The sequence below is a fragment of the Mastacembelus armatus genome, chromosome 24, assembly GCF_900324485.2.
Source record: "Mastacembelus armatus chromosome 24, fMasArm1.2, whole genome shotgun sequence".
NCBI classification, from domain to species: Eukaryota; Metazoa; Chordata; class Actinopteri; order Synbranchiformes; family Mastacembelidae; genus Mastacembelus; species Mastacembelus armatus.
In genome coordinates, this window is record NC_046656.1 from 12,405,682 (window position 1) to 12,424,352 (window position 18,671).

At 42.3% G+C, this 18,671-nt stretch overlaps 1 protein-coding gene across 1 annotated transcript in view; it reads right to left on the reverse strand.

The window, feature by feature from the left end:
* The window catches only part of xkr6b (XK, Kell blood group complex subunit-related family, member 6b), a 38,980-nt gene extending 21,386 nt beyond the window's left edge, over positions 1 to 17,594 (reverse strand). The window contains exon 1 of the mRNA XM_026318757.1: positions 16,682 to 17,594. Coding sequence (XP_026174542.1) covers positions 16,682 to 17,250 — 569 coding nt within the window. The 5' untranslated portion in view covers positions 17,251 to 17,594. The remainder of the gene's footprint in view (positions 1 to 16,681) is intronic.
* Positions 17,595 to 18,671: the final 1,077 nt, after the last annotated feature.

Here is an 18,671-nt window from a genome sequence, read left to right on the forward strand (position 1 = left end):
TTATCTCTCAGTGCTTTGAGCATGATTGAATTTATAAAATAATCAAAAAACATCAATCAGGCCACTTTTAGATGTATTCCAAAGCTCAATTTCAGTGCCACTTTTAATTCTTAACATCACTGCAAATGTTGTCCAATGTTTGAATTCATGCATTTAATATAATATAGTATCACCACATATCATGTAGTGTATCAAACACTGCTAGAGTCCATAAAAACTGTTTGACATTATTGTCCAGAACCAATATGCAGCCTCAGGCAGAGGACAGAGCAGCTGTGTGGGAGGCTCTGGCCTCTCCTTACCCTGTGGAATAAGCAGACTGACTGAAAACGTCTTGTGCAAACACTAATCCAAGAATCCGCCCACCCTGACTCTCCAGTAAGTTGACTGGACCCCCGCTGAGAGGCGCATTAGAATGACACCATCAGCAGAGAGCGCTCAAAACGCCCCCACACTTGGACCTCAGCATGGGGCCTGCACTTACAAGAGGATGCTATGGTAACTAGACATGACTCTTCTGTGAGTCTTTAACACCCATATGCAATGATACCTGGAGATGAAATGCAACTAGATTGGGATAGTCAGGGTGAGATCAATACCACTTTCATATCAGTTGGGAGTGAGAGGCAGGCCTGAACTCAGACATAGAAAACAAACACCGCATTACACTTCACAGTCTTAGGGATTCCCCCTCCTCCTCCCACCCACCTGCCTTTCTCTCTTTTTCAGGATTCCATGCACAAGCGTTAGAGCGACTGCTCGTCTCACTGTTTGCTCAGCAGTTCAGACAGATTCCACACTTTATGCAGAGCTAGCAGGAGACAAGTGTCTTAGACAGCGAGAGGAGCACAGACAGTGACAAAGGAGAAGCCAGAGGTACAGGCAATAGGAGACAGCGGGATGAGTCAACACTGTACAGAGCCAGAGCACAACGAAGAGACAAACACCATCTGGAAGCCAGAGAGTGTCATCTTCATTGTGTTGTTCCTATGCACCTGAAATCCACTACTGAATCTTGTAATCAACACAATGCTGCTGGAAGCCGGCCTCCTACTGAGAGGGGAAACAATTAGCGATGTGTTTAGCGCCAAAAATGCTGTGACAGCCAGTGCCGCAAGAATCCAACAAGCATGTGCTGATTGTCATCTAACACTCAATCATGACTTGCTGCTACATTTGAATAGTGGCTCAACAGCTGGTTGGGGGGGAGTGATGGGGTTCGTTTGTGGTGCAGACACCTCAGCAGAAAAAAAGTGTGGAAAAAGCCAGTGGTTAAGCTCAATTAGAAATCCTCCGTCCCCTTCTTTTGTGCAACCTGGTGACTAAAAGCTCTCAGGGGAGCAGTCATTCTCAGCCCACTCGTTGCCATGGCGATTAAATGTCAATCAAGAGATGGCGGGCTTTCTCTACATTAGATTTTACACCCACACGCTCAGGCACTCAGTCTCTCACTCGTGTTATTCAAGCTGAAAGAACTAGAGCAAATAAACATAAACATATGTAGGTGGAGTTCACTGATCAAGTCATAAAAATCATCCAAGCCTGATGTCGAAAGGATTAGATTTTTATTTCACACAAAAGGAAATTTTAAAAATTCATGTGTTTTAATTTTCATCATAACTCTGATTCATTACTATTCTTTTCTTTAACCTTCTCTCTCCACATACACAGTAGATTCCTCTTTCTTAAGTCTCTCTGTTGTCCAACACTTTCCATTCACTACCCTGTCATCTTTCCCTTTTCTTTGTCTCTGTGGCTCAGACAGTGCTGCTGAGTCTCAGAGGGGCTGAGTGAAAGTGACCCCACAATCGACTGCTAATACAATTGTCATCGCCTGCTGTCCACCAAGGCCCATTGGGGTAGGTCTGGAAAAAGAAGCAGAGGAATGACAGACAGAGTGTAAAAGAAAGAGACGACTCAGTATGAGCAGGAATCTGAGAGAACAAGGCAAAAAAAAAAAGAGCAGTAAAAAAATGTAATAAGGCCAAGAGTGGAAAGCAAACACACAAGGATGGCAGACACCCACAGCGAGACAGAACTTATGTCGGTGCATAGGGTGAGCCGGAGCAGAGCAGCGTGCAGAGGCAGACTGCTCAGACCACCGTGAGTCACTGAGGTCATCCTGCGACAGGGTTACACACTCCAGCATCACAGTCAGCAGGTCAGACAGGTGGATGGCTGCGAACAGACAATGTTTTCTACCTCACTGGACACAACAGGGTGCACATCGCTGCCTCTCCCACAGTGCGGTGGAAAAAAATACATACATATTCACATGGATATGGGTAGCAGTTGGCTGTGTTTGTCTTCATCATCACCTGCCAGTCAAATACTATACTATGATGGCTCTTCTTTCTGTGGATAAAGTTTCTGTGGGTGGTGTTCATAAAGGTTCTGTTCTCATAAAAACAAAAAGGAAATCACCTTTTCTGACTTAAAATACTGCATCTAGTGATGACTGAGCTTTATTTGCCCAGGTTTTAAGATATATATTTTGTTTTATTGGTTTTATCTATACAAACATTTAATAATATAATAAGTGGATTTAGATAAGATGAATGGATGCAGCTTTTTAAATATCAGTGTGTTCCTGTCATTGTGTCTCTTAGACCCCGGTGCAACCCTACCCAGGATAAGTGCTTTAGCTAATGCATGGATGGATATTCTATCTCCTGTCTTGATATGGGCCTATGCTTAATGAAGATGCTTCTCACCAAGGTCTTCCTCTTTTTCTAACAACAATAAATTCCAGCTGATGTTTTCTTATTGACATATTTTCCAATGAAAAGTACAGGCAGGTGTTCAGTGACAGCTAGAGTGAGAGATAGGTTATGCTTTTTGTTCATGGGTTGTACTTAATTTTTCTATGTATGATTTGTTCTTCGGGTGAGAGCAGACTGCTGCCAGTGCACAGCAGCATAGGTCTGACTGGTCAGTGTTGGACTCCATTGTAAATCTAGGTCAGTTTACAGCATGTCAGTATTAATACACGTCGACATGTCAGTTCTCCGTTTACAGGCCATGGTTTTAAAGTAAAATATGACTGTAAAACTAAAGCAAAACTTTAAAAAATCTGTCACGGACTTTTTAATATGACTGCTAAGACTTGGCTTCTTCTGCTATCGGAAAAAAACACCAGAAGAAATTCAGCTCTTTTTTACTTTCCCCAACTCAATAAGCTAATGTTGGGTGTTTGCAATTTTAACTTTAAATTTCACACAGCCTCTGTGAGCCAGTCTCGCTGCTGTCAAACTTCAAAAACAGTTACTTTTTCTGCTTTCGCCTGCTCTCATCTCACCCTATTCACCTCCAGTTTTCATCAGAATCAACGGTGCTATGGGTCCTTCAGTAAGCCCATCAAGAATCCCACTTGTTATTCACTCTTTCATCTCCATCAGTGTCCATTCTTGAGGGGCAGCTTATGACCAGCAGGTCATTGGTATTCTGTGTTGAAGAAAGAAGGGAATTGTAAAGTCAGAGGTGAATCACTCCAACCACCAATGATTTAGGTCCTTAAAGCTTCAGTAGCTGCCATGGAAAAACCAAAGTCTCTAAGCCCCTTCGGCTTTTGTGTCTCAGTATAAAATCAGTGAAACGTCAGTAACCATTGTCCTGCCCAAAATGTCTTTAAATACAGAAACTTAATTTCAACAGCGTTTTTTTTTTTTTTTTTTTTGTAGATCATATATTTTGCTCTCCCTCCAGCACCTCTGTGAAAAATGCCCAAAAAATGTTTTTGTTGTAAATCATATTGGCAGATGCTCTGCGAAGAGCTAATTAAAACTGTACAAGGAGTTCAGCTGTGAAGTATTAATTGTATTATTACTGTACTGCCAGATGATCTATTTAATAATTCTCACTAAAGAACAAAGTCTCCCTCAAAAATCAGCAGAACAGACGTTTTTACAACCTCATAATCAAATTCAATTGCAACACATTACTCCGATCTGTTCATCCTCTCTACCCTTTTCTTTCTCTCCTTCAACCACACACACAAAGACAGAAGCAACACCGATATTTTTGCTCTGTTGCGATAGGGATTAAGAAGCAGAAAACACAGGCTTTGATGGGAGGCATGTTAATGACTGGTCGGACATTTTCAGAAACCTTAAGCAAATTAATGTTTTGGCTCAATTAATTTCACAGAGTCTCTGGCAAGGACAGGTGTAAATGAAACCTGACACATCAAATCATCATCAACAGTCCAACTCCAGGAGGGGACCGCACAAACAACACAAGCTGGCAGGAACACGCTGACAACACACAATCAGCTGAGGTGTAAAAATGACCGTATAGCACTAACAGCATTTGGCTTGGTATATTAATGTAACAGGTATGTGCAACTACGCAGATGGGGAAGCCATAATGTCCAAAACAGAAAAGATCTGCACACTTACAAGGCTCCTTATAATTAGGGGGGGGGGGGGACCATTAGTAGTCATGTAATGGCATATGGTGTAATACAACATGTAATATAAGTCAAACTGCAAACATGCAAAACATGCAAAGACTAGTTTAGGCACAAAGCTTCCTCTACACAAGGTAGAAGTGAAAAATTGCCATCCATATTTCAGTTGAAGAATCATTCAATGTACTTAATTTATTGAACATTCCCCATGAATTACACATACAGGGATAAAAAATCATGATTATTAACATTTAATATGAATACTTTTCTCTAAAAAAGGCTTTTACAGATATGCTTTAAAGCTGTCTTCTGTATGTCTTCGAAATAGAAACAAAGTGAAATGTTTTGTTTTTGTTTACAATATCTCGCATTTCCCATCTTGGGGATGAATGAAGTATCTATTATCATCATCATCATCATCGTCAGAAGGCTATAGCGAACATCCAGCACACTGTGGTCATGTCCTCAGGGTTGTGGGGGACATGGTAGTTTTAGCAGACTGTTGGCATGTGTGCATTTCTTGAAATGTAAGCTTGATGCCCCGGTTTGCCTGAATTAGGTGTATTTGGCCATATCACCTTTGAGGGAAGTGTGATTTCTAGAAAGCCTCCACATTATTCCAAAAAAGAAAAAAAATAACATTATATAATATAGTCTAGTCTATAAACACCTTAAACCTGCTTTTCTCATATCTAGGATTAGAGATATGTACGTTCTCTGACTGGAGAGACTGCCTGTTGTAGTTAGGGCTAAAGTATTTTGGACTGAAGGCTTGATAAAATGTCTCATTATTGGGGTAGAAAATACACCAGGTGCAACATTACAACTTAGTGCGCATTTCATGTCTGCTGCCAGCCCATGGCACGTATTTCTCCATGTTTGGTTGCATTCACTTGCCTTCAAAGTGCAGCGGTATGTGCCCGGTGGGAAGGTGAGAGAGAGGAGAGCTTGTTCATGCCAAAAAAGACAAAGAACTGTCTGGAATCTCTTGTGGCAGTGAGGGGAAAATTCAGGAGGACAAAAAAACAACAAAAAAAACATCATCACGTTTCTCTTGCACATAAATGGTTTGGGAAAAGCCTCAAAGCCTCAAAGTTCTGCATAGAAAATGCAGACAAAATCAAATAAGTCCCAAATAAATCAATAAACACTCAAACGTGACATTGCTGCTTGATTTTGAATTCCCAGGAACCTTTGTCCTCTGTGCAGACAAGAAGAATCACTGTGCGTTTTTCCTAGCACTTGGATAAATGTTTAAGCTTATTTCAAAAGGCTCCATGATTAAACATCCTGCTAATCTTGGCACATTCTACATAAAACTCCACAGAGCATAAATCCACTTATTGCAAAGTGTGATAGGAGGCAAACACTTCAGGCAGGGTTGCTGTCAATTTTCAGGTTGAAAATGGCAACCACAAGCAGACGTATGGCAACTATAAAAACAAGTGTAAGGCGATGTGTTTGCCTGTCATCACTCACTGAGTTTACAAATGCGTAAATTAGCCATATGGCTAATTGGTAAAGCTGCATGTGGGGAATGCGAGAAAGAGAACGACTGAAAAAAAACATGCGAGTTTGTGCCTATGTTTGTTTTTCCCTGTCCACGTATGGACAGTCTAAGAAATAGTGTAGTTACGTATCTTGCATTACAGGCTCCTTAATTAAAGCTTAGATGCAAACAGCTGGCTTCATTTGTGTTGCTAATTTATGATTGTTAAATGAGTTAAATAAACAAAATCAACAGCTTTGTTATTGACAGAGATATTTATGATGCACTTTTTATTGTTTTCCCCAAACCTGTAGTTCATACAGAAGCAAGGGAGTCACACTTACCAGCTTTGAAACTGTTATGTCCCTTAAAGGAATACTGGATTAATCCTCTCAGACACGGTGGCTGAAAATATTTCACTGACTCCATTTTATCCTGAAACCACTGTACTGTCTATATGAAGAACTATGTTCATCCACACTTAAATTGATGGGTCATACTGTATATGAATATGTCTTTCATGCTAGAAAACCAATCTTGTTGTTTTGTTAATAAGTACATACATAATATAGTGTTGAAAAAAATTGGAGTAATTGAGCTGTGTTTGGGGTGTCATGGCGGAGCAGTGGTTAGCACCATTGCCTCATAGCAAAAAGGTTGTGGGTTTGAATCCTAATAAAAACCTGGGGGCTTTTCTGTGAGGAGTTTGCATGTTCTCCCCATGTCTGTGTGGGTTTTCTCCAGGTGCTCCAGTTACCTCTCACAGTCCACAGCCTTGGAGTTGGGCTAATTGATTACTTTAAATTGCCCATAGGTGTGAATGTTTGTCTCTAAGTGACATACTGGCGATCTGGCCAGGAAGGACTGGCTCCAGCCCCCCCCCCTAGTTTGCTATTGACCCAGACACTGGGCATAATACATAATTTTTAATGGTCAGGTCCCTCTATAGCTCAAAGTGTTATCTTGCAAGGACAAGGTGCCAGGGTGATTGCACTGCTAAAAAAAATCCAAGTCATCTGCGATCTTCAGTTTACTCTTCATTTTACACCTTTTATTTTCTGGTTTGTACACTCCTTTCCTCTTCTTTTCATACTGCAATTAGTCACAGATTTTAAAAGTCCTATATACAGTCATTTTCTTTGGCTTCCACAAATGAGAATGCAAATCTGTCACAGCCTGTAGTAATGCTACACCATTTCTTTCAGCAGAACTTCAGAGCAAACATCAGATGTTTTACACTATACCATATGAGTCAAGTGCTGCTCAACACTCATTGCACCATAAGGCAAAAGAACATTCACACCTCCTATGCATGTATTTGCACACACATTTGCATACATACATGCATAAATACACACTCGTGGATCTAGAGTATGAGCAAGACACAGGTGGCTCAGGGTATAAACGACACTGTTTTTATTCTTCTGTGCAGCAGAATAGTGACATCAGTGAACTCTTGTTGCTTTTGCCTCAGCACACAATCGAACTGACCACAGTGTATTTTGTTACCCTGCAGACAACTGGTCATTTGTAATTCACTCCGAGGGCAAACAGACAAACACGAGTGGGATGCAGTGGGAACAAAACAAGAGATTAGAGATGGGAAAAAGTGATGGAGGGAATGAGGGAGCAGAAGTGGGAAATTAAAGGTAGTGACAGAGCAAACACAATCTCGAGCAGAGAAAGACAAAGGGACATGAGGAGCGACAAGAGGCAGAACAGAGAGAAAAAAAAACAACAACTACGAAGCAAAAAATAGGTCTGACTTTCAATATCTGAAGCACACTTGGTGGAGAACCAATCCCTCTCTGGCCTGAAGAGGTGGGAAGATGTGACAGCTAGCTGATCACTGTTACACTCCTGAGCTCATGACCTCACTACTGTGATGCTCTCAGGTGCCCCTCAAGAACCCAATTTAGCTCTCCTGGCTCACCACAGTCACCTGGAGGAAGGAAAAAGCAACCCAGCCAAAATAGTGAAAAGAGAGAGAGGACACAGGAAGGACAGTGATGAACTGCTGAATAGAATGCCTAAATATGGGCTGTCCTGAATATGAAAAGGCAGCACTATGAGGGTCCTATCAAATTTTCCTTACTGTAAATGTAAAATCTCAAAGGAATGTAAAGCATGAAGAGTTATGTTAGTTTACACACTTGCAATCAGAATCAGATTGTACAAACAAATCAGTGCTCTTCAGGTATCCACAGACAATGCAGTCCAGGCTATATCAGAAAGTACATTATGTACAAACCATGTATTTCACAAAACATCCAAATATTCCTTTAAAGTTTCTGTGAATATTCTTTCTGTATGTAAACACAAAACAAATACATTGATATCACGTTTTCTTAGAATAAATACACAATTTGTGCCTTAGTGCTTAATTTAAACACTAGTACATTAGTTTAACCACCAACCACCAAAACTTCAATTGAATATCCAACATTCCCACCCCGACACACAACATGCTCAGTAATAACCATTATCTGTTCATATCTGATCATCTATTTACATTATTCTTTAAGTTCCTGTACTGTTTTCTAAGAGACTTGTAATTCTCTTGTGAAATTCTGTGTCCGCTGTAAAAAGCTGGTGTGTTTATGTTTGCATGTTGACAGATTTCTGAAAAAAAGTGTATTTGACAGTTGTCCCTCACTGTTACAGCATTTGCATAGTTTTGTCACCATTTCGTCTCATTCTAATATTAGTATGGTGACACGGTGCTCAGTGAGCTGGGACAGAATGCACACTCTGCACAACAACACTGATTCTGTGAAAGGAGTGCGATCGTTTGACGCATGCATGCGTATCTTCATATTCCTCATTTCTCAGTGAGTGTAACGGCTCACTAGGCAGAGTATCACCATGCAAATATGAGAATGAGAAGAGATGACTGTGAAAACCTGCAAGTGTGACACTGTGAGAGCGAGAGAACTAACGGGGCTGTTCAATTATTTATAAGCAGAGATTGTCTGTTTATCAAACTGACGCCCGGAGCGTCGACCATGATTAGTCTCAAACAATGGTGGTCTCTCAGCACTGCTGATGCAGCTTCCAAGATAGAGCCCAAACATGAATAAAACACACACAGCAGCAAAAAGAGTTGGGAACTGTGCACTTTCATCGCATCAGGATCGAGCATGTAAATTATTTTCTTTTTTTATTACAGTTTGGAAAATAAATCATTATATATGGTTAAAACAATGTACAACAGTGCTAGCAAACCTTCTCAGACTGATGAAATGAGACTGCAGTGGCTTTCTACATGTCTTGCTGTTTTCTTCCACTTTGCCCTGAGCAGGTTGTGTGCAATCAGCCTGTGTCATGTCCCGGGCCTGTGTCCAGCTTCCCACAGTTTTATGCAGACCAACGTTATTTTAACTTAAGTAGAAATGTGACTGAAAACTCCACAACACCCCATCATACAGTGTTGATTCCCAGTGGGAGCAGCACCACCAATAACCCTTTCACAATACAGGAACAATTCAGTTTAGTGGGGGTATCAAAGTCTTATTTAATACATCTTTATAGACCCTTCTTGGATATGAAGTCGCCCTTGCTGTAGTGTTTTGTATTGATTGACTCTATTGTGTGTTGTCTTTTCAACAGAGTATAAATAAGTGCTATGAAAAGCCGAGAATCAAAATGAATGGTATGCTGTGTGAATAGAGAGCCATTTAGCCACAGGTTCACTCATGGACTAAGCTGTAACAGTTTAGTTTAACAAAAATGAGACATTTTGTCTGAAAGAAGCAGAAGTGAAAAAGTAAAATGATTGTGGAACGTGGGAGATCTGAAAATGGGCTCTGTAGGGAGTAAAAGATGGCTGGTATGGCAGGGTAGGAGAGGCAGAGAGGGAGGACGTGTTGAGTTGTAATGGGGCAGGAGCCAGGTGCTCCAGTTTCCTTGACAGAAATGGAGGTCAAGTGCAGCTTTATGTGAAGGCAACACAGGGAGAGAAGCACAGACATAAAGAGAAAGATGGAGGAGAGGGAGCTACCATGATGACTTTAACTGGTGGTAAGGGACAGCACTTTTGAGCACAGAGTGTAGAGAACTCAGTCCTTCTAACTAGAGCAACTAGGGAGAGGATAAGACAGCATAGTGTACCACATATGTGGTGTCTTCTTCCAAGATGGATGGAGGGGGATAAAAGGCTTTATGAGGAGCCTAAGAACATTAATAGTTGTAAGTGATAGGGAGGGATAAAAATAAAAACATATGTTAACTTCATAGGGAGGACAGATGGTAATGTGGTGGCTTAAGCTTATAAAGAGCACTAATGGAGAGAGAGAGTGGGGAGAACACATGATGATCTGAAATAGTACATCTGGGAGTGTGGACCTCACCTATTTCAGGAGAAAAAGAAGCATACATATACAGTATATTAGGAACGTACCTATTAGGCTAGGGACTCCAGATGAAAAATGGCCTTAGTGTGTGAGTATTTCAACTCAAAATGCTTATCCTCTGGGCCCAGGTAATGATTTTCTCTGAGCAGAACATGCAGCAGAGTAATGTGGAAAAATATACATCACACAACATGCACAATGTGTTTCTCTCTGCTTCTGAACAAACTCAAAGGAAGTGGCACCAGAGCAGATTTACATTTTTGTTTTGATGAGAATGGAAATAAAAGACAATTGCATGGAGGATGGAGAATTGAACTGATGCAGCCAATACAACTGCCAAACAGAACCACCACACCGAACAAACAACAGACTTCAAAGTCAACAAATCCCACATCATCACGAGCAGGTTGCATGTATGCAGTAAGAGGGTAAACATGTCAACATACCCAGAAACAAGTTGAAAAATACTCTGAATCTGGCAATTATGTGTCTAATCAAGTCTTTAGATTTCCTACTGTCCACTAATCACCCCCAAACACAAGCTTATTAGTCCATCTATTTACCTTCTGGCTTTCCAATCCTGTCTGCACATGAATCACTAATATGCTATTTCATTTGTTTAAGGGCTGAATTCAAAAACAGATGGGCGCAGTAGGTTTTAGCAAGTGTTACTCAAACATGACTAAACAGTGCACTTAGCATAGACTGCTTTCTGCTGTAGATTAATACACATTTAGTTTCCTTGTACTTCAATCCTTGATGGTAAGAATTTAGAATTGATATTTATTAATGTATTTCTTGATATTTATCTACATTTAGAAGTGATATTTTTTGACAATATAAAATATGGAATATAACCATACTTATCCTTTAATCGTCCCGGTCATAAGAGTGATTCTTTAGCTGAAGTACTCAATTTAGAAGTCCATATCACTGTGTTTATAAACAACCTAATGATGATAAAAACCTAAAATAAGTGGCAGACTGTGGAAGTGAGTACAGAAAATGGCCCTTTGCAAAAGGAAAGGGCAGAGGTTCATTGCCCACTAGCTTCACCACCTCTTTCTCTCTTTGATCTGAGTGCCTAAAGAAAGAGGACATGGAAATGTGTAATACTCCCAAGGTGTGTGCGTGTGTGTGTGTGTGTGTGTGTTTCTGCATGTCTGTGAGCGAGCAAGAGTCTGCAATGTGAGACTGCATATAAGGAGGTATATAAAAAAAGAGCTAGCCTCTGCTCCCCTGAGGTGTGGCTTGTGTCTGTGCGCATACACATATGTATGTGATCTGCATACAAATGTCCGTCTGGTAAAGTAGCCCATGTGCTTAATGTTGCTTCATGGCTGCCAGACTGTCCCAGTCTGTTGAGAGGAAGGAAGGATGCAACATCAGCGCCTTCAGGGTTCTACTATACAATACTGTTTTGCTCAGGAGGCAGGCCTGAGGCAGTTAAATCAAGCATCATCATAGGCAATTTATCCCCGTTCATTCACCCTGTGCTGAACTTAAGAGCTCTCTGCAGTAACAGCGGGTGTTATCGCCTGCGGAAGTGGGAATACAATCAGCTGACACGTTAGCGGCTCATTCATTTAGGGTTTTACTCTTATGTACCCATGTCGAGCCGCCAAAAACATTATTAAACTTGTTGATTTTCATGACAGACTGTTCAATAGTACATCTGACTGTTTATTAAGAGGTGAAACATTTGGATTCAAACAAATACCACATATTGGATTAATCATTGTGCAGAAATACTCACTAATTCAATAGCGCAGCTTGAACCCAAATCCTGGCGACACTGAACCAAAACAGCAACTCAATCCCTTTTTTAGATCCCTCTCTCCTCTTAGCTACTTGAATAACTGAGGCACATATTTCTGTCATTTATGGCTCCTGTCTCTTTACCTCCAGCTGTGACACATTCCCAAGGAAGCCGGCTTTTCATACATTTTGATAGGCTCCTCTGTCACATAATTGGGAGTTTTTTGCAGAGTGCTGGCTTTAAAGGTTGTCCCCTGTTATCAGTGCTAATGAGAAAATGAGTAGCGGTACTGTGATGCATTCCAGAGCAGCAATGGAAGTTTAATGTGCTATCTGTAAATAACACACAACAGATGTGTACCTTAATGAAGATAAGTGTTATCTGCCTATGTTTGTGTGTTCTTTTCATCATTTGCTCTTGTAGAATAAAATGCATTTGGGGGGACCTGTATTCTGGTATTTTAATGTGCTTCTTATCTTAGAAAATGAAATGTGCAAACATTGAGACTATTTTTTCATATGCCTTTACAACTATTGAAAACAATTGGATTTTTTAAGGAGATTACCAGACGTATTTATTCTGCCAGCGATACTGAATAAAGAGCCTGGCAAGACCCAGTCGTCTATCAGTCCTTTCCTTCAGTCCAAAAATACTCGAGTGCCTTCTTCACTGTGGAGGGAACAAAATGTTTCCATCTTTCGCTATTTTAAACTCTCAACACATAATTATTAGAATTGTCACCAATTTATCCAAGCCTTCATCGTTTCCCTTTCACCCCCTAAGCTGTTTTTTTCTTTTCTTTGACAGGGCAGCTGGTTGCATTGTATCATCTCAAAGTCTCGCTTCACCGCATGTACAAACCTTTTTTGGCAACTACAAGCAGCCCAGCCAGCCAAGAGAGGATTTGTCGACTCATTCCCAGTCCATATTAATATTTACCAGCCTAGAAAACAGAGGCAGATGTCAACCATGAGGCGATTTCTTCGTGTTGTTCTGCGGCGAGCCCACTCTTGTACTGGATTAAAGCGTAATCCGAACATCAGATTTGTGGTGTTAAAACATTATGGGGGAGGGGGAGCGTCCCAACCTCTTTGGCATTTGCAGAACTGGAGAATTCCTTGATAGAGAAGATCAAGTTTTAGTAAAACAATAATAAGAATCAGGATATGTTTTAACAGTTGACCAATTGTATTTTTGCCTGCTCAAACCAAACAAAATCAAACTAACAAGGCACAGCACACACACAGTGTTGTGTATGCCTGAGAAAGTATGACACCCAGTGACACAGTATAACACAGGTATACTCAGGTATTTTAATTTGGTACATTACACAAAGTTAAGAATGCATTGAAACATTTATTTGCACTTAAGTCAGAATTTCAGAACTGGACAGCTCCCTCAAGGAAGACAAACTGGAAGCATTTCATTTCAAGGGTCACTCAAGCCAACCAACTTTCAAATCATCTTTTCTTTCATGAAAACTAAAATGCATACAAGAACATTGAAAAAAAAAAAAACAAGTTTCAAAATCAAAGCAACACAAAGTGAAATAGCTTGCATTATTTTCTGGTGTTGGTTAAGTTTTAAAGATGCTGGACTAGACAATACCTTTCCCACAGTGAGTAACCATTAAATATTTCCATATCAGAACCTCCCAAGTGTTCACTTCATTCAAACCCCTAACCTGTAGTTTCTAATATTTACTTCCTGTTAAAAATTAAAGTCTTAAACCCAAGCTGAAAGGACCTCAATGCACACTTTACAGTTGTTAGTACTGTAAATGTGTGCCACTAGAGTTTGCAAGAAGAAAAAAATGAAATGCCTAAGACACAATATTTACAGTAGTTATAAGAAACTAAATGGGAAGAAGAAAACACTAGACCCAGTTCTGCTGGGATTACCCAACAACAACGAGTTTCCAAAATTTTCTACATGGATTTCCTCGTGAGGGAGATGGATGCAGTTCTTTCTCAGTCAGATGCTAATTTGAGCTTACACTGATTAAGCTGTCCGTCGCACCGCTAGGAGACCTCTGTGTACACGTGATCCGCTATGTGCCTGAGTGTATGTGAGCAGAATCTCTGAAGCTTAAGATACACCGTCAGCAGTGCTGCTGATTCACAGGGAGGACGGACATGAAAGAGCTGTGGAGAGCCAGTGACACAGTGGGATTACAGTGGGATGGGGAATCCTCCCCAGTCTGTCAACAATTAACAAGGAGATAACTACAAAACAAGCTGGGGTGAGTCTGTCATCAGCTCAGTCCTCAGGTGCACAGAGGGAAAGAAGCTAATTGAATGTAGAACTGAAAAGAGAACTGCGTAATGAGACATAATGAGGCAGTGTTTTTTTTTTTTACTCCTGTCAGCACTTCAACTTGTTTTCTTACATTAATGAAGGGAAAAAGTTAAAAATCCCTGTAAATGGACATGATAGTTGCTTAGAGAAAGTTATTCATTCCCCTTTCCAAGGTATATGATATGAAAACTTAATATATTGTAGAATTAAAACCAAGTGAGCAAATTTCTAATATACTATTTAATATATATATTCACACCCCATAATACAAAGTAATATGATAACATATGCTACTTATTGGCAGGCTGGCCTCTCACAGTGGCTAATAATCTCCATATCAAGTGTCAGCCCTGTGGGCCTTAGGTTGTGAACTCTCACTAAGCTGACAAGAGCAGCTTTTGACCCTCAACCCCAAACCAGCAGCCAGGCGGATCATGTCCGAAGGGAGACAGTGGCCAGACAATGATCCCTCGCCCCAGGCTTTGTGCTGTCACAACATGCACTACACACTGCTCTGACGTTTTATTATATATTAGTCCCGATAATGGTGTCATTTTTAAACCACCAAAGCTCAAACTGATCATCTAAGTCATATTTCCCATGAAAAGCTTACAATGAGTATAGAGGACATCAAATGAGTGATGAATTATAATATGCTCAAATAAATGAATCGTTTAATGTTTTGGGAATTACACATATTCACTTTCGGTCTCCTGCTGGTGCAACAGAGGTCGGGTATCATTAGATGTTCATTTTCAAACGTAGCAGCCAACACAACCTTTGACTGGCGGCACTTCACAGCACTTTCTGTGTCTTCTCCCCACTACAGATATGAGCAAACTAATCAATTGAACCACACTGGAGTAAATAAACTTGAGCCAATACAACTGCAGCTAATCAATACAGCAGCCTTCAGGTGTGGTTCAAAATGAGCCCAATGAGAACTGCAGACTGGAATGTCACATTCTGGGAAAACCAAGGGATGCAAGAGACACCGGCCTGCACTACATTTTACTTAAACATAAGATGCTCTTTTCAAGCACACACTTCAGACTTATTTTTCAAGAGTAAAATGGATAAAACAGGATGAGGAGGTATTTTATTTAAAGCTTGTGGCATTATTTTTCAAAAAAGGTCAGTGAGTTTCAGTTCACATATTACTCTTACACTCAGTATGTGAGTAATTTTGCCTATGGCTTAAATGTTCTCCTGCAATAGGCTACAAACACAATCATGGCTTATAAAATCCATTTGTCTGATGAGCAGCAAAACCAGCTGTCAAATGGAAATACTGAAGCAGTCAGTCTTGGTATCTCATGCACAAAAAAAAAAAAAAAAACACCACAAACGTCGAGTGGACACCTGAAAGTCAGGATGCAAAAGATTTGACCCCTTCCACTGGTTCTTCCAGCGCGCTGCTTTACATGTTCAGCCGCTGGCGGTCCCCTCAGCGCAGCCGTCACGCGTTACTTTTTTCCATTAAATGCCAGCCACTGCGTCTGTCTGCACCAAAAACAACGCGCTGCACAGGAGCGCCGATTGAGCAGTCTAAATGGAGAAGCAAAGCTGCGCGCACCAGTATCACATTTTACAACTCCTGTAGCCGCTACATGTCACAGATTACGCACAGACTCGTACACCTCCCCGCCGTCCCCAAAGCATCAATAGGTATGACCAAAACGCGGATTTGGGGACCAAAGATGTCGAGCGTCGCAGAGGAATCGATGACATCATGTCTGTGTGTGTATGTGTGTGTGTTTGTGTGTGTGTGTGTGTTGGGGAGGGGGGATCGGTTGGGTGAGCCGTGAAAACAGATGCTCGTCTGGCCTCCAGTTGCAGAGTTGGAGTATTTGATGCGCGGAGGGGGAAGCGGCTGAATCCAGGCGAGCGTGTGCACTGTGATGCGCTGTTATGTGAACGGCGCGCCTGACAGACACTCAGACACACACGCACACGCACACGCATATAAGGTTTCGGCTACTACCTGTCCCTCTTTGAACAAATAGCCCTCCTTCCTCCCCACACAAGCGCAATGGCGCACTGTGATGAAATAATCACAGCGGAGCAATATCTGTGCAGCTCTGGCACTTTGGTCTGGACACATTTGGACAGAACATGTCGCTAAACATTTATGGAAACTGAACATTCAAATACAGGCATATACAACAGCAGATAGTGCAGACTGTGAAACGGGTATAATGGCATCACCACGGTACTGATGTTCACCCCAGTCATCTACACAGCAGGTTAGAATATACCAGGTGACAGTCAGGACGAGATTAGAGGGATGAGTGGACGGATGGAGTGGGAGGGGAGGCGTTGGGTTTTGGGGCTTAACTGGTTCTTTTAAATGCCAAACTTTAAGTTTGTCTTACCTCCATACTTGTCCCATCTGAAAGATGTGGATCACGGTCTGCCAGACCCAGACAGAGAGGCGGCAGCACCTGTCTCTTTGCAGACTGGCTGTAGCTCTACGACTACTCAGCCCCTCCACGGAGCCCAGTCCGCCCCCAGTGTAATCCTGCACAAACCACCTGAAGCTCAGGATCTGGACCAGAACCGAGGGCACCAGCACGAAGAACAGGGTCAGGCCTGACCACAGGAAGTCCTGCTTGTGGTAATAGTCGATGGCCAGCCACAAATCGGTCCCCACGTCCCAGAAGAAGACCAGCAGCGCCAGGATGATCCACAGGCAGTCCAGCCAGAGGCGCTCCTCCTGCGGTGGCCGCGCCACATCTCTCCCCTTCCCCTTCCCCTTTCCCCGGAGGTAATGCAGGCAGGCGCTCCGGCATCCCCAGTAGCACGACGAGGTGTTGCAGCAGTGGCATATGTGGAATGAGCTGCCGTTCCGAGTGTCGTCCTCTCCCGTCCCCACCACCTCGTCCAGGTTGTGCAGCTGGGCGAAACCGGTGACGACCCCGCGACCATCGGATTTCGCTGCCATCTTTCCCTCTGATGTTCCCACCTCCTCCGGCTTCCGGGGTTCGTGACGACACTTCCCTGACACCTGTTTTGCACCCCAAATGTTGGAGCCATCTAAAACCGAGGTGTCAGCGCGTCGCCGTCGCTCGCTCTGTCCCCAGATAGCGCACCAGTGGCGCCACGGACGCAGCACATCTTTACCCGCTTTCCCTCCGCTGCAGATCTATTCTCACCTGGCAACAGTGATCCAATCTACAAGTTCAAGCACTTTTCATTTGGAACTCATGCATCAAGCCGTGGTCGACCGATTTTCACCTGGGTCTTAATCTCATTCCCCACTGCTCAGTTGTTTCCCCTCTCTGCAGCTCTCCTCCAGCTGCAAACTGAGTGCCATGAGCAGACCGTCCCTTCACTGCCCCACACCGACGTAATTCACCCCCCACCACCACCAGCAGCACCTCCCCACTCCTCTCTCTCTCTCATACACACTCACCGTCTCTCCCACTCAACGTGGTTGCCATCTAGTGTCTCGTTTGAAGCGCCCCCCTCCACCCCCCCTCCACGCCCCTAAAAATATGCAGGATCAGACTTCATGATGTAATGCAACATGCCTCTTCACCACCAAAAGAAGTCCTTCCTGTTATCTGAACATTTGAATCAGTCACAGGGACACAGTGGGAACAAATGGGAACAAAAACAAAACCTCTCCCACTGACTAAAACAAGCATCCTGAAGCAAATCTAAAAAGAGTCCACAGTGACCTTGTTGTGCTTTTTTATTTCCTGGTATAAGTGTCCTGTATGTCCTACGTTATATCATAAGCACACTAGTAAGACTATGGCAACTTTCTCTACTTGCATCAACATACAATGATACTGCATACTGCAAGCAGGTGGTTTTCAGCAGGAATCTAAGGGTTAAGAATCTGCTGAAAATGATGCTTTTCCCAGTGGTGGACTGTGTGAGCAAAGAGCTGGTGAGTCCGCTGCAGGCTCAAAAACACCGTGATTAGACTGTGCCCGCAGAGCTGCCACACAGGGTCATATCCAGTGTGAGATTGATTGGATCATGCCTGCCTCACCTGCCTGCTGCCCGCTCTGATCTGCCTGTTTGGGCGCCACATTTGATGGGAGCTGCTCAATGCTGAAGTATTGCTGGACCCGGGGGCAACCCTCTCTGTCTCTTTGAGGACTCACTGACAAACACACTCTAACCTAAACCCAGTTCTATTTTTAACTCTAAAAATAATCTTACCTGTCAGGTAGCTCTTTGAAGAAGTAAGGACTGGGCTAAATGGGCTGTTACAGAAACGTCCTCGCTCTCAAGGTCTAAAACTCAGTTTAGTTCAATTCAAAAATACTCAATCTAGGAATGATCTGAGAAAAAACCCAATGGTGCAGTGTAAGTGCATCCATCAATCTAAGCTGACCATCTTTTTTTACC